General features: G+C 42.5%; 1 protein-coding gene across 1 annotated transcript in view; it reads left to right on the top strand.

The window, feature by feature from the left end:
* The first annotated feature begins 5,958 nt into the window (after positions 1 to 5,958).
* esyt1b (extended synaptotagmin-like protein 1b) overlaps positions 5,959 to 13,306 on the top strand; it is a 59,019-nt gene continuing 51,671 nt past the window's right edge. Inside the window, exons 1-2 of the mRNA XM_045692129.1 lie at positions 5,959 to 6,949; positions 8,205 to 8,246. Of these exons, the coding sequence (XP_045548085.1) occupies positions 6,590 to 6,949; positions 8,205 to 8,246 (402 nt within the window). The 5' untranslated portion in view covers positions 5,959 to 6,589. The remainder of the gene's footprint in view (positions 6,950 to 8,204; positions 8,247 to 13,306) is intronic.

Below are 13,306 nucleotides of genomic sequence, written 5' to 3'. Positions count from 1 at the left end.
CTCCTCCCAGACCTGGACTAAAGCATCCGCCAACTCCTGGACAGTCTGTGGGGCAACGTGGCGTTGGTGGATGGAGCGAGACATGATGTCCCAGATGTGCTCAATTGGATTCAGGTCTGGGGAACGGGCGGGCCAGTCCATAGCATCAATGCCTTCCTCTTGCAGGAACTGCTGACACACTCCAGCCACATGAGGTCTAGCATTGTCTTGCATTAGGAGGAACCCAGGGCCAGCATATGGTCTCACAAGGGGTCTGAGGATCTCATCTCGGTACCTAATGGCAGTCAGGCTACCTCTGGCGAGCACATGGAGGGCTGTGCGGCCCCCCAAAGAAATGCCACCCCACACCATGACTGACCCACCGCCAAACCGGTCATGCTGGAGGATGTTGCAGGCAGCAGAACGTTCTCCACGGCGTCTCCAGACTCTGTCACGTCTGTCACGTGCTCAGTGTGAACCTGCTTTCATCTGTGAAGAGCACAGGGCGCCAGTGGCGAATTTGCCAATCTTGGTGTTATCTGGCAAATGCCAAACATCCTGCACGGTGTTGGGCTGTAAGCACAACCCCCACCATGGAGTCTGTTTCTGACCGTTTGAGCAGACACATGCACATTTGTGGCCTGCTGGAGGTCATTTTGCAGGGATCTGGCAGTGCTCCTCCTGCTCCTCCTTGCACAAAGGCGGAGGTAGCGGTCCTGCTGCTGGGTTGTTGCCCTCCTACGGCCTCCTCCACATCTCCTGATGTACTGGCCTATCTCCTGGTAGCGCCTCCATGCTCTGGACACTACGCTGACAGACACAGCAAACCTTCTTGCCACAGCTCGCATTGATGTGCCATCCTGGATGAGCTGCACTACCTGAGCCACTTGTGTGGGTTGTAGACTCCGTCTCATGCTACCACTAGAGTGAAAGCACCGCCAGCATTCAAAAGTGACCAAAACATCAGCCAGGAAGCATAGGAACTGAGAAGTGGTCTGTGGTCCCCACCTGCAAAACCACTCCTTTATTGGGGGTGTCTTGCTTATTGCCTATAATTTCCACCGGTTGTCTATTCCATTTGCACAACAGCATGTGAAATGTATTGTCAATCAGTGTTGCTTCCTAAGTGGACAGTTTGATTTCACAGAAGTGTGATTGACTTGGAGTTACATTGTGTTGTTTAAGTGTTCCCTTTATTTTTTTTGAGCAGTATACATTTACCATATTACAATGTAGGCTATGTGTTACAGCACTACTTTTGGTGTCCCCCTCAGGAATTGCTCTTGAGAAAATTTCATGTAATTGTCCCCTCCAAAGTTGATATCAGATTTTCGCCCCAGCCTACACACTCATGTATCAATCTGATTGATGGATTGTGTTGTGCGGTAAGCAGGCTCAGGTGTATAACTGTAGCCCCTTCCACCTTCAAAGAATAGGCAAGAGTGACAACCATGGAGAATAGTAAGACACTTCATTATTGCTATATTGTTTGTCCTTGTGTGTCCGTTCATGTTTTTCAGCATAAAGTACTCTGCAGCCACTTAGTGTGGTGTGGACACCAGGTGAGGCCACATGTAACAGTATAGCTTCCGTCCCTCTCCTCACCCCTACCTGGGCTCGAACCAGGGACCCTCTGCACACACCGACAACAGTCACCCTCGAAGCATCGTTACCTATCGCTCCACTTTCACACCAGTTACACAGATTCCTGTTGAACACTGTCTCTTTAACTACCTTATTTTCTCAATAACAGTCTCTCTCCTTCACTTCATCCCTCTCTCCTCTTTTCCCTAAATCCTCTAGCTTATATCAGCTGTGTCGGTGAACCCCTCCCGCATCTGAACTGGCTACATAGAAGGTACAGCATGATCAGAGGTGAGAGGTCAATTGGTCAGGTCAACAGGAAGTATTATTAAATATGCTTTACATTGAAATACAGATAGAGATGCCGTAGTCCCAGATTTAATGATCCAAGGTCAGTTTTACATTTCACCTCCTGATTATTATGATGACTAACAATGTTAGAATAAAAAAATAAACAAGGCTTAAACATGCTATCGCTCTCTCTCCATCTGTCTCTCGTCTGCAGATATGTTTTGATGTGAGAGAGGATGCCAACCCCCAGTCCCATCATCACCACCTCACCCGCTTTTAAGATAACCTTCGGGTCGACTAGAGACACTTATGTAATTGTGATTAACTGGGAGAATATTTGGGTTCCACTGTGATTCATTAATCATATGCTGCCTTCCCTGCTCCTATGTTCTTACCTCTTTCCCTTTCTGTCTTAAACACCTCTCTCGCCACCTTCTTTCTGACCTATGTTTTTATAATGCACAACAGATGTGCATTGAAGTACAGATTGAACTTTTATTTATAATATTACAATTATAATATTTATAATGCTTGTATTTATAACACTTGGATAATGAACTTCTTTCAATAACGCGTTTCACATTCTCTGCTGTTGGAAATTAACTCCCATTTGATGAATACTACACCTATCCTGTTTATCAGATCAATGCAGATGAAGGGCATTAGATATTGAGATGAACCAGTTTGAGTATTTACATGAGGCATAGGAAGTGTAGTGTACTGTTTTTTAAAATGATATTTCTGTATATATGAAATACAAATCAGCCTTTAACTAGTTAAATCCTATTTCTAGTCTTAGTTACAATGTGTAACCATTGATGTCCCAGGACCAAGATTGGTAAACACTTTTGAAGTGTATAGTTGTAATACATACATGCAGACACAGCATCATACAAAGACTGGAATGTGATACTCCTGGTATTGGATATGACTGAAAAATAATCTCAAAGACATTCATACCTGAACTGCACCTTTATTTGCCAAGGTAGAGTACATGATCAGTGAATATATTAAATGTACAGGCTACAATGTGGGGATCTCATGCTATAATAACTACATGTATATACAGTTGAAGTCGGAAGTTTACATACACCTTAGCCAAATACATTAAACTCAGTTTTTCACAATTCCTGACATTTAATCTGAGTAAAAATTCCCTGTTTTAGGTCAGTTAGGATCACCACTTTATTTTAAGAATGTTAAATGTCAGAATAATAGTAAAGTGAAAGTATTATTTCAGCTTTTATTTCTTTCATCACATTCCCAGTGGGTCAGAAGTTTACATACACTCAATTAGTATTTGGTAGAATTGCCTTTAAATTGTTTAACTTTGGTCAAACGTTTCGGGTTGCCTTCCACGAGCTTCCCACAATAAGTTGGGTGAATTTTGGCCCATTCCTCCTGACAGAGCTGGTGTAACTGAGTCAGGTTTATAGGCCTCCTTGCTCGCTCACACTTTTTCAGTTCTGCCCACACATTTTCCATAGGATTGAGGTCAGGGCTTTGTGATGGCCACTCCAAAACGTTGTTGACTTTGTTGTCCTTAAGCCATTTTGCCACAACTTTGGAAGTATGCTTGGGGTCATTGTCCATTTGGAAGTCCCATTTGCGACCAAGCTTTAACTTCCTGACTGATGTCTTGAGATGTTGCTTCAATATATCTACATAATTTTCCTCCCTCATGATGCCATCTATTTTGTGAAGTGCACCAGTCCCTCCTGCAGCAAAGCAACCCCACAACTTGATGCTGCCACCCCTGTGCTTCCCGGTTGGGATGGTGTTCTTCGGCTTGCAAGCCTCCTCCTTTTTCCTCCAAACGTAACGATGGTCATTATGGCCAAACAGTTCTATTTTGTTTCATCAGACCAGAAGACATTTCTCCAAAAAGTACAATCTTTATCCCCATGTGCAGTTGCAAACCGTAGTCTGGCTTTTTTATGGCGGTTTTGGAGCAAGGGTTTCTTCCTTGCTGAGCGGCCTTTCAGGTTATGTCGATATAGGACTCGTTTTACTGTGAAAATAGATACTTTGTACCTGCTTCCTCCAGAATCTTCACAAGGTCCTTTGCTGTTGTTCTGGGATTGATTTGCACTTCTCGCACCAAAGTACGTTCATCTCTAGGAGACAGAACGCGTCTCCTTCCTGAGCGGTAGGACGGCTGCATGGTCCCATGGTGTTTATACTTGCGTACTATTGTTTGTACAGATGAACGTGGTACCTTCAGGCTTTTGGAAATTGCTCCCAAGGATGAACCAGACTTGTGGAGGTCTCCAAAAAAATTTCTGAGGTCTTGGCTGATTTCTTTAGTTTTTCCCATGATGTCAAGCAAAGACGCACTGAGTTTGAAGGTAGATCTTGAAATACATCCACAGGTACACCACCAATTGACTCAAATTATGTCAATTAGCCTAGCAGAATCTTCTAAAGCATGACATAATTTTCTGGAATTTTCCAAGCTGTTTAATGGCACAGTCAACTTAGTGTATGTAAACTTCTGACACACTGGAATTGTTTTACTCTACATTAACTAACATTCCTGTCAACTGTCAATTTTTTGCATGATTCGTTATGACGTTATAATAACTTACATTTTATATTTTTCACCGCCTCCCACGCCACCTTTGCACCGCCCAAAGATCCCCCGCCCTCTCCGCTTCTCACTGCTTCTTACCGTTTTTCTTCCATTGAAATTAATGTGAAGCGGTTTTTCAGTACGGAGCGAAATGGCCCCTGCAAGCCTTCGGAGGCTCCGCAATTGTGTCACACCCTCAGTATGGTTAGTAAGTGATAAGCAGTAATGGGCAGTCACAACCATCAGGGGTCTTTTATAATTTTTTTATTCTGTGTTACAGCATTCAACCCACAAAATGCACAGTGAATGTTATATTTAAAAAAATATATCGAAAACGAAAAAAACATGATTATTTTTAAAATTACCGAAACGAACCATGCTAAAAAAGCACTAATCACTCAGCACTAAAACGCCGCTAAGGGTGGCAGAGTTTTGTCAAGAAGGGAAACAGCTTTTGTCAAAATGGACTTTCCGTAGCACTAGCAGGTTATGATAATTAACGTAGTAAGTTAGGATAATTAGGTTACGGTTAGGTGTTACGTACCCCAGCAAGAAAACCAAAAATGTTGCTCAAACAGAGGGGGGAACTAACAGGTGGGATTTTAGGAGGGGTTCTGAAAGTTGACTGGCAACAACAACTGGGACCTAAGACACCCACCATGAGCACCCACTAAATTTGCCCAAGAAGAGCCAAACAAAATAAAAACCCACACCAAACTTAAAGACAGGAAGCAAAACATAAAAATGAGGTAAATCAGATAAAGGATTGTTTTTTAGAAATTAAATAGGGAAAGCCAACCAAAGGTATTAACCCTCCACATCTCTCAAGCCAACTGGGGCACTGACTAAAGAGGCGCCCAGTGTGCTAACGTCCAACCTCGAAATATAAACGGAAAAACCAAAGCCTTTAAAAGTTAGGAAAAGGGTTAGGGTTAGCTAAAATGCAATAAATAAATAGTCTGACATCAATTTGACAAAAGCTGTACCATCTAGCCATGACCCTGGTACAGGCTTTAGGGGGGATTGCATTGGCGACCTGTCATTCAGGGCAGGTAGAGCAGTTTGCAAACAATGTAAAAGAATATATGAAAAAATAAAGCTGCATACAAACATGATCTATTTTTTTGCTTTCTTGAGAACGGCGGCTCCAAAATGCAGGTGTTTGCCCCACTAAGGTGTACTAAAATCGCCACTGGGGGATTGGGAAAGAATAGGAGCTCTGCAAGTGTAAAATAAACAGAGGTGCATGGGTTATAGTCTGTGAATTTCTTTTCTGTATTGACTATATGGGTAATTTTGGGTACAACTCTGAAAAACATAATGAATAGGCCTAGGCCTACTGCATGTTTTGGGGGGGATCCAATGTGTTAATTTCCCCCGCAGCTGTGCCTTTCCGTCTCTCAAACCGAAATAGACGCCTGGGGTGGGAGGATTTTTCATAGACATTTTTACAGATTCGATCAATTTAATACTGCTTTCGCGGCACTTCCGCACGCAGTGACAGTTCGCTTCAGTTTTTCCGCAACCCTAACCTTTAGTTGCCAACTATCGACCCATGACAAGTCAAGCATGCGAAGTCAGGAATGAGTCAAATAATTCGACTGCAGTTTTTATCTTCGGTCCTTGCTAACTGGGATCCTTAAGACGTCGAACTCTGACGTCACCCCATTGAAATATACATTTTAACTGGTAATAGTTTCATGGTTAAGGGAAGGGACGTCCGAAGAATCCCAGATAGCACTAATCATTTTCATTTTATGGGCTGGGCGTATTTCGGTTCTGCTAACGGCACAGGCTAGATTCTAGAACACAGCCCTAGCCTAGTCTAGTGTGTTCATATTTTTTTCCTTCTTGAAAGACAACACATGGAGGAGTAGCTAGCTACGTATTGAAATGTGTTATTGTACTTTTTTAGTAAATGGCTTATGAAGTTGTGTACTCAACGTTTAATGCCACGCATTGTCTAAATTTGGCAGTACCCGTACAGTACCCGCTAAGAAGACTGGCTGGATTATGAACATATAGAGATGCAGTTTTAAAATCAACTAGATACCTAGCCTATTCGTCAGTACTGAGTTGTAGCCTACATTAGATAGCAGTCTGTTGAAAAGTAGACATTGAAGAACTTGCGCTAGCTTACATTTTCTGTCAGAAAACGCCACAATGCAAAATCCGGACTCGGGGCAGGGAGAATCCACCAAGGACGCATCTGGGTCGGCCCATTCCGAAAAGAATACACCGAATAGCATAGAAATTGAAACCACCAAATCACAAGGTGTTGACGCTGTATCGGTTCTTTGGACATTCGGCAAGTGCCTAGGTGCCTTGCTTCCCGTTTATCTGGCAGGGTACTACCGGGTTAGCACCAGTCTGTTGGTGTTCGGGCTCATGGTCTACACGGGATGGAAGCACTCACGCGAGGCAAAAGAAGCTCGTCTGCGGTCCGCCATTCATCACAATGACAACGAACAACAATATACAGACATGAAACTGTTCAAAAGTAAAAAGGATCTCCCTGCTTGGGTAAGATAACTTTGATAACCATTGGTCACTGATAAGGTGCTCCATTATCTATGTTTAACGTGGTCCCCTTCCCCCCCATCAGATGCCACAAGTCGACCTCCTCCTCCTAGCTAGGTCTATGGTCCTAGCGAGCCAGTCTGTTCCACACAGAAAATATCAAAGGACCAAATATATCCTCGCAAATGTATCCTAAACCATAGCTAGTTTGATCGAAATGATTACTGTGCACTAGGAAACATTAACATCATTTGAACAATGTTATTATACAGTTATTACATCTACATGCTAAAATCCCTGGCTCTAACTGCCTCCAATATTTGTATAGCTGGTATACTGTATGCAGGCCCTATGCCATCATCCCCATGCAGCTGAGCTGAGACAGAATTGATTTTTCTTCTCGTATACAAAGGTGCCTGTAAAGTAATAATCTGAAGCACTCAGACCATCGATGCCTAGGTATAGAGGCCATTTGAGATGTACTGATTGAGGCGTGGTCTTTTGATGCTGTCTCTTTTTCTCTACAGTGTTTCTCTCTATTCTCTCTAGTTTAATTCTCTTCCTTTCTCTCTCTCTCCCTCCCTATGTATGATTCCTCCGCCTCCTCAGCTTCTTCTATATTAGGCAATTCTCAATATGTCTTCCCTCGAGACTAAGAGGGAAAAAAGGAGGGAGTGAGTCAGAGAATGAGTCTATTTCAGAATAACAGATAAGGGGAATAAACATGCTTTCCCAACTACTGGTCACAACATAACCTTTAGCACTTAGTCTGTTTGGGGTGTCAAATCTGTTTGGGGTGAAGAATGGTGTTTGTTTACACTATAATCAGTGCTTGACTGAAATAGGTTCCGGTACTCATTTTGTGTGCCAGTACTGTTTATATTTAGGTGCAGGAGCTCTACAATACTTTTGAGTTAATATTCTATAAGAGGAACAGTAGCTCAAGCGGTAGAACATTTGAGGTGCCTGTACTCAGCTCCGGTGAGCTCCTGCCCAAGTCAAGCACTGACTATAAGGGAGTTGTGTTTAGTGCCAAAAGAAGGCATTGAGATGATGGTGCACTTATGTCTTTCTCACCCACTTCCTGTCCCTCGGATGTAGACAGTTTCCGTTGTGGCATTCACTAACAACACCGACAAAGCACTGGGAAAAGCTAGTCCGATAACCCTAGCTATACAACTCATTATGTACATGATAAGACAACTCTTGTATTCCTCCTAAATCTGTGACTGATTTATTTATTTATAATTCCTCACAGGTCAACTTCCCAGATGTGGAAAAGGTGGAATGGCTCAATAAGGTACTGCGACATTACCTCCCTACATCAGTTTTCATCTGGTAACCTCTCCGCTTACAAATGCCTGCCCTTTAGAGAGTGCAAAGAGAAACCCTATTCATCATTCTCCCATTAAACACACAGCAAACACACATGCCTATCGCTGTCTCTGTGAGCCAGCTGCTATGTTGATAGACAGATGGTGGGGCATGGTAGCTGAGCGATTAGTGCTGCTGCTGCTACACTGCTATGTTACAGCAGGGACGCCCACCCCAGTAGCCTCGCCACTGTGTCTGGGCTGTAGGCAGCTTTCTCCCCTCCTACAGTAGAGAGCAGAGCAGGCCCATTGCCAGGCCACTCTGTCAACCTTTCCATATTAGTGCTGCCTGACTCACAGGAAGAGGGAGGGGCCAACTAAACCCCTAAAATCCAATCAAATGGCAACAATTGTCCCTTCTTCCCCAACCTCTCTTTCACTCCGTCTCTTCCAGCCCTGTAAATTATTGTAATTATTTTTAAATTGAACCTTTTTTTTAACTAGGCAAGTCAGTTACAATGACTGCCTACCCATTGTAGCGGCCCAGCCTGCAAACCAGGCTGGGCCTGTGTTCTAAGTATAGGCCTCAGCCAAGACTGAAATTATGATTTTCGCTACAATGGGAACACGAGGTCCGAGCACAGCTATCTCTTAGACAAAGCAGATATTTGAGTTGGATTTTCCTACAGGGGCATCAGCAGACTCTAGGTGCCATTGCCCAGAAACCCTTGCTGTTCATGTTGCTGATGACTCACTCTAGATTTACCAGACTGGACCCAGATGTAATTTCTTTCTATAGCACGCATCTACAGTATACAGTGCATTCGGAAAGTATTCAGACCCCTTCAAGTTTTCCTCATTTTGTTACATTACAGCCTTATTCTAAAATTGATTAAATTATGATTTTTCCTCAATCTACACATAATACCCCATAATGACAAAGCAAAAACACATTTTTGCAAATGTATTACAAATAAAAAACAGGTACTTTACATAAGTATTTACATAAGTATTTACATAAGTATTCAGACCCTTGCTCTGAGACTTGAAATTGAGTTTAGGATGCACATCCTGTTTCCATTGATCATTCTTGAGATGTCCACCAGTGGTAAATTCAATTTATTGGAAATGATTTGGAAAGGCACACCTGTCTATTTAAGGTCCCACAGTTGACAGTGCATGTCAGAGCAAAAACCAAGCCACGAGGTTGAAGGAATTGTCTGTAGAGCTCCGATACAGAATTGTGTTGAGGCAAAGATTTGGGGAAGGGTACCAAAATAAATTTTGCAGCATTGAAGGTCCCCAAGAACACAGTGGCCTCCATCATTCTTAAATGGACGTTTGGAACCACCAAGACTCTTCCTAGAGCTGGGTGCCTGGCCAAACTGAGCAATCGGGGGTGAAGGGCCTTGGTCAGGGAGGTGACCAAGAACCCGATGGTCACTCTGACAGAGCTCCAGAGTTCCTCTGTGGAGATTGGAGAACCTTCCAGAAGGACAACTATCTCTGCAGCGCTCAACCAAATCAGGCCTTTATGGTAAAGTGGCCAGACGGAAGCCACTTCTCAGTAAAAGGCACGTGAAAGCCCGCTTGGAGTTTGCCAAAAGGCACCTAAAGGACTCAGACCACAATAAATACGATTCTGTGGTCTGATGAAACCAAGATTGAACTTTTTGGCCTTAATGCCAAGTGTCATGTCTGGAGAAAACCTGACACCATCCCTATGGTGAAGCATGATTTTGGCAACATCATGCTGAGGGTATGTTTTTCAGTGGCAGGAACTGGGAGACTAGTCAGGATCGAGGGAAAGATGAACAGAGCAAAGTACAGGGAGATCCTTGATGAAAACCTGCTCAGGACCTCAGACTGGGGTGAAGGTTCACCTTCCCACAGGACAATGACCCTAAACACACAGCCAAGACAATGCAGGAGTAGCTTCAGGACAAGTTTCTGAATGTCCTTGAGTGGCCAAGCCAGAGCCCGGACTTGAACCCGATCTAACATCTCTGGAGAGACCTGAAAATAGCTGTGCAGCGACGCTCCCCATTCACCCTCCCTATCCAGCTTGAGAGGATCAGCAGAGAAGAATGGGAGAAACTCCCCAAATACAGGTGTGCCAAGCTTATAGCATTATTCGGGGCTGCAGGTAGCCTAGTGGTTAGAGCATTGGGCCACTAACTGAAAGGTCGCTAGATCGAATCCCCGAGCTGAGGTAGAAGTTTGTCGTTTTGGCCCTGAACAAGGCAGTTAACCCACTGTTCCTAGGCCGTCATTGTAAATAAGAATTTGTTCTTAACTGACTTGCCTAGTTAAATAAAATAAAAATATATATACCGTAATTTCCGGACTATTGAGCGCACCTGAATATAAGCCGCACCCACTGAATAAAAAATAAAATAAAATGTTTGAACATAAGTAAGCCGCACATGTCTATAAGCCGCAGGTGCCTACCGGTACATTGAAACAAATGAACTTTACACAGGCTTTAACGAAACACGGCTTGTAACAAAAATAAATAGCCTTTAACGAAACACGGCTTGTAACAAAAATAAATAGGCTTTAACGAAACACGGCTTGTAACAAAAAATAAAAAATTAGCAGTAAGCTTTAGTTGTCTTTTTGTACTGAGTCAATTCCTCACGCTGCTGTTTCCAACGTCTTATCATCGACTCATTAAGACCAAGCTCCTGTGCAGCAGCTCTATTTCCTTTTCCAACAGCCAGATCAATCGCCTTCAACTTGAAAGCTGCATCATATGCATTTCTCCGTGTCTTTGACATGATGAGGGTGACAAAATGACTACCGTAATCAGAATGATGGGAAGTTTGAGAGCGCTCGATTTAATCTAAACAGTAAACTAAAAAGTTGTTTGACCTTAACCCGTTCGGCAATTTCATTGGTCTAATGAAAGCTTCATGCCGGCAAAAAACTGAGCACGTCACAGAATGTGTTTTTTTGGAGAAAAAAAATTGAAAGCGGGAAAAATCCATATATTAGCCGTGTCATTGTTTAAGCCGCGAGGTTCAAAGCGTGGGAAAAAAGTTGCGGCTTATAGTCCGGAAATTACGGTACCCAAAAAGACTTGAGGCTGTAATAGCTGCCAAAGGTGCTTCAACAAAGTACTGAGTGAAGGGTCAGAACACTTATGGAAATGTGATATTTCTGTAATTTTATTTTTTATATATTTGCAAAAATGTCTAAAAAACTGTTTTTGCTTTGACATTATGGGGTATTGTGTGTATGTTGATGAGGGGAAAAAACGATTGAATCAATTTTACAATAAGACTGTAACATAGAAAAATGTGGAAAAAGTCAATGTGTCCGAGTTCTTTCCGAATGCATTATATATTCACTGCCAGGGAGGGAGTCTGGTCCTGCTTTTAAACAAACGTGAAACCCCCCTAGAACTGGACAGAGATCAAATGTGAGGCGGCCTACGAGAATTGGTCTGATGTCGTGCAAATTCATTGTTGGGAAAAAGACAAAATGCAACAAAAATATTTGTTGTGGAAATTGAGATTTTGGTTGTTTTGGATACTTTAAACCATTTATTTTATTGGAATGTAAAAAATATTGTATGATTATTTAAGGAAAATAGTTAATTTACAAGTTGTTGTTTTTATGTTAGATAGCATGCCCAACGTGAAAACGCTAGTGCTAACTTCCCAAACCTGAGAGTGTTACTGTCACGTCCTGACCAGTTAAGGGTTATTTGTTGTTGGAGTTTGGTCAGGATGTGGCAGAGGGTATTTGTTTTATATGGTTTGGGGTGGTGGTGTAGGCAGTAGGTCGTTTTATTTATGTATTCCGGGGGTTTTGGGCACTGCTCTGTGTTTATGTATTTCTAGGTTTAGTTAGTTAGTTGTGGGTATAGGTTCTAGGTTTGTTTTCTATGTAGAGTTAATTGGGATTGGACTCCCAATTGAAGGCAGGTGTGTTGAGTTGCCTTTGATTGGGAGTCCTATATTAGTAGGGTGTGTTTGTTTGTGGGTAATTGTTTGTGAGCATTGCTTGTTTAGCCTGCCACACTGTTTGGTCGTGAGTATCGTTTATTGTTTGTTTTTTCTGTGGATGCTTTACGTATTTCATTAAAAGAATGAGTATCCACATTCCCGCTGCAGTTTGGTCAATTCAACAACGCACCTTTTGTGACAGTTACAGCTGAGTTGACCAATTCAAAATAACATGCTACAGAGAAATTCAATCAGGCTGGTTTAGATACAGAATAATTAGCTAGCTAATTAGTAATGTAGTATAACGTTGTAATTTACAATCAACAATGTAGTTATGAATTTTCATTTGTCTATAATTAGCCGTACGCCAGTGCTAACGTTCATAAGAGGTTCACACTTTCTTCCGATGTTGCTTGATCAGTGTGTAGGCCTATTAGCTGACCAAAATGACAAAGTGATCAAAATATATTTACAGTATTGCAGCAGTTTTAGCCATTCAGAATTATTTAGATTTTAGGTAGCAAAGCAAACTAATCAATATCCTATCTTAAACTTGGAAGCGAGAGGCATCTTGCTGTCATTCGTTAGCTGTGTCATTTTGAGCTGCATCCCATTTCTTGCTAGCCCTGGCCACTCCCCTCAAAGATGTACAACTTTTGGATCGGTGTAGATTAATTATCTACCACTACAGTTACACCAATCCACTGCTTTTAATCTTTGAAGGTGTGTGAATGAGTGCACAGGTGAGACAGAGTGCAAATTGGGATTGTGCTCCTGTCATCCTAGTAATAGCACACATCCGCAGTCTTTCTGTTTTCTACCCTGAACAAAAATATAAACGCACCATGTAAAGTGCTGCTCCCATGTCTCATGAGCTGAAATAAAAGATCCCAGGATTTTTCCATACACACAAATGCTGATGTCTTGTCAAGATAATCCATCCACCTGACAGATGTGGCATATCAAGAAGCTGATTAAACATCATGATCATTACACAGGAGCACCTTGCACTGGGACACTAAAAGGCTACAATGTCTCAAGTTTTCAGGGAGCATGCAATTGGCATGCTGACTGCAGGCTTGTCACGAAGAGCT

The sequence above is a fragment of the Salmo salar genome, chromosome ssa12, assembly GCF_905237065.1.
Source record: "Salmo salar chromosome ssa12, Ssal_v3.1, whole genome shotgun sequence".
In the NCBI taxonomy this organism is placed as follows: Eukaryota; Metazoa; Chordata; class Actinopteri; order Salmoniformes; family Salmonidae; genus Salmo; species Salmo salar.
Note: the sequence above shows the minus strand (reverse complement) of the source record. Positions and strands in the feature narration are given on the sequence as shown.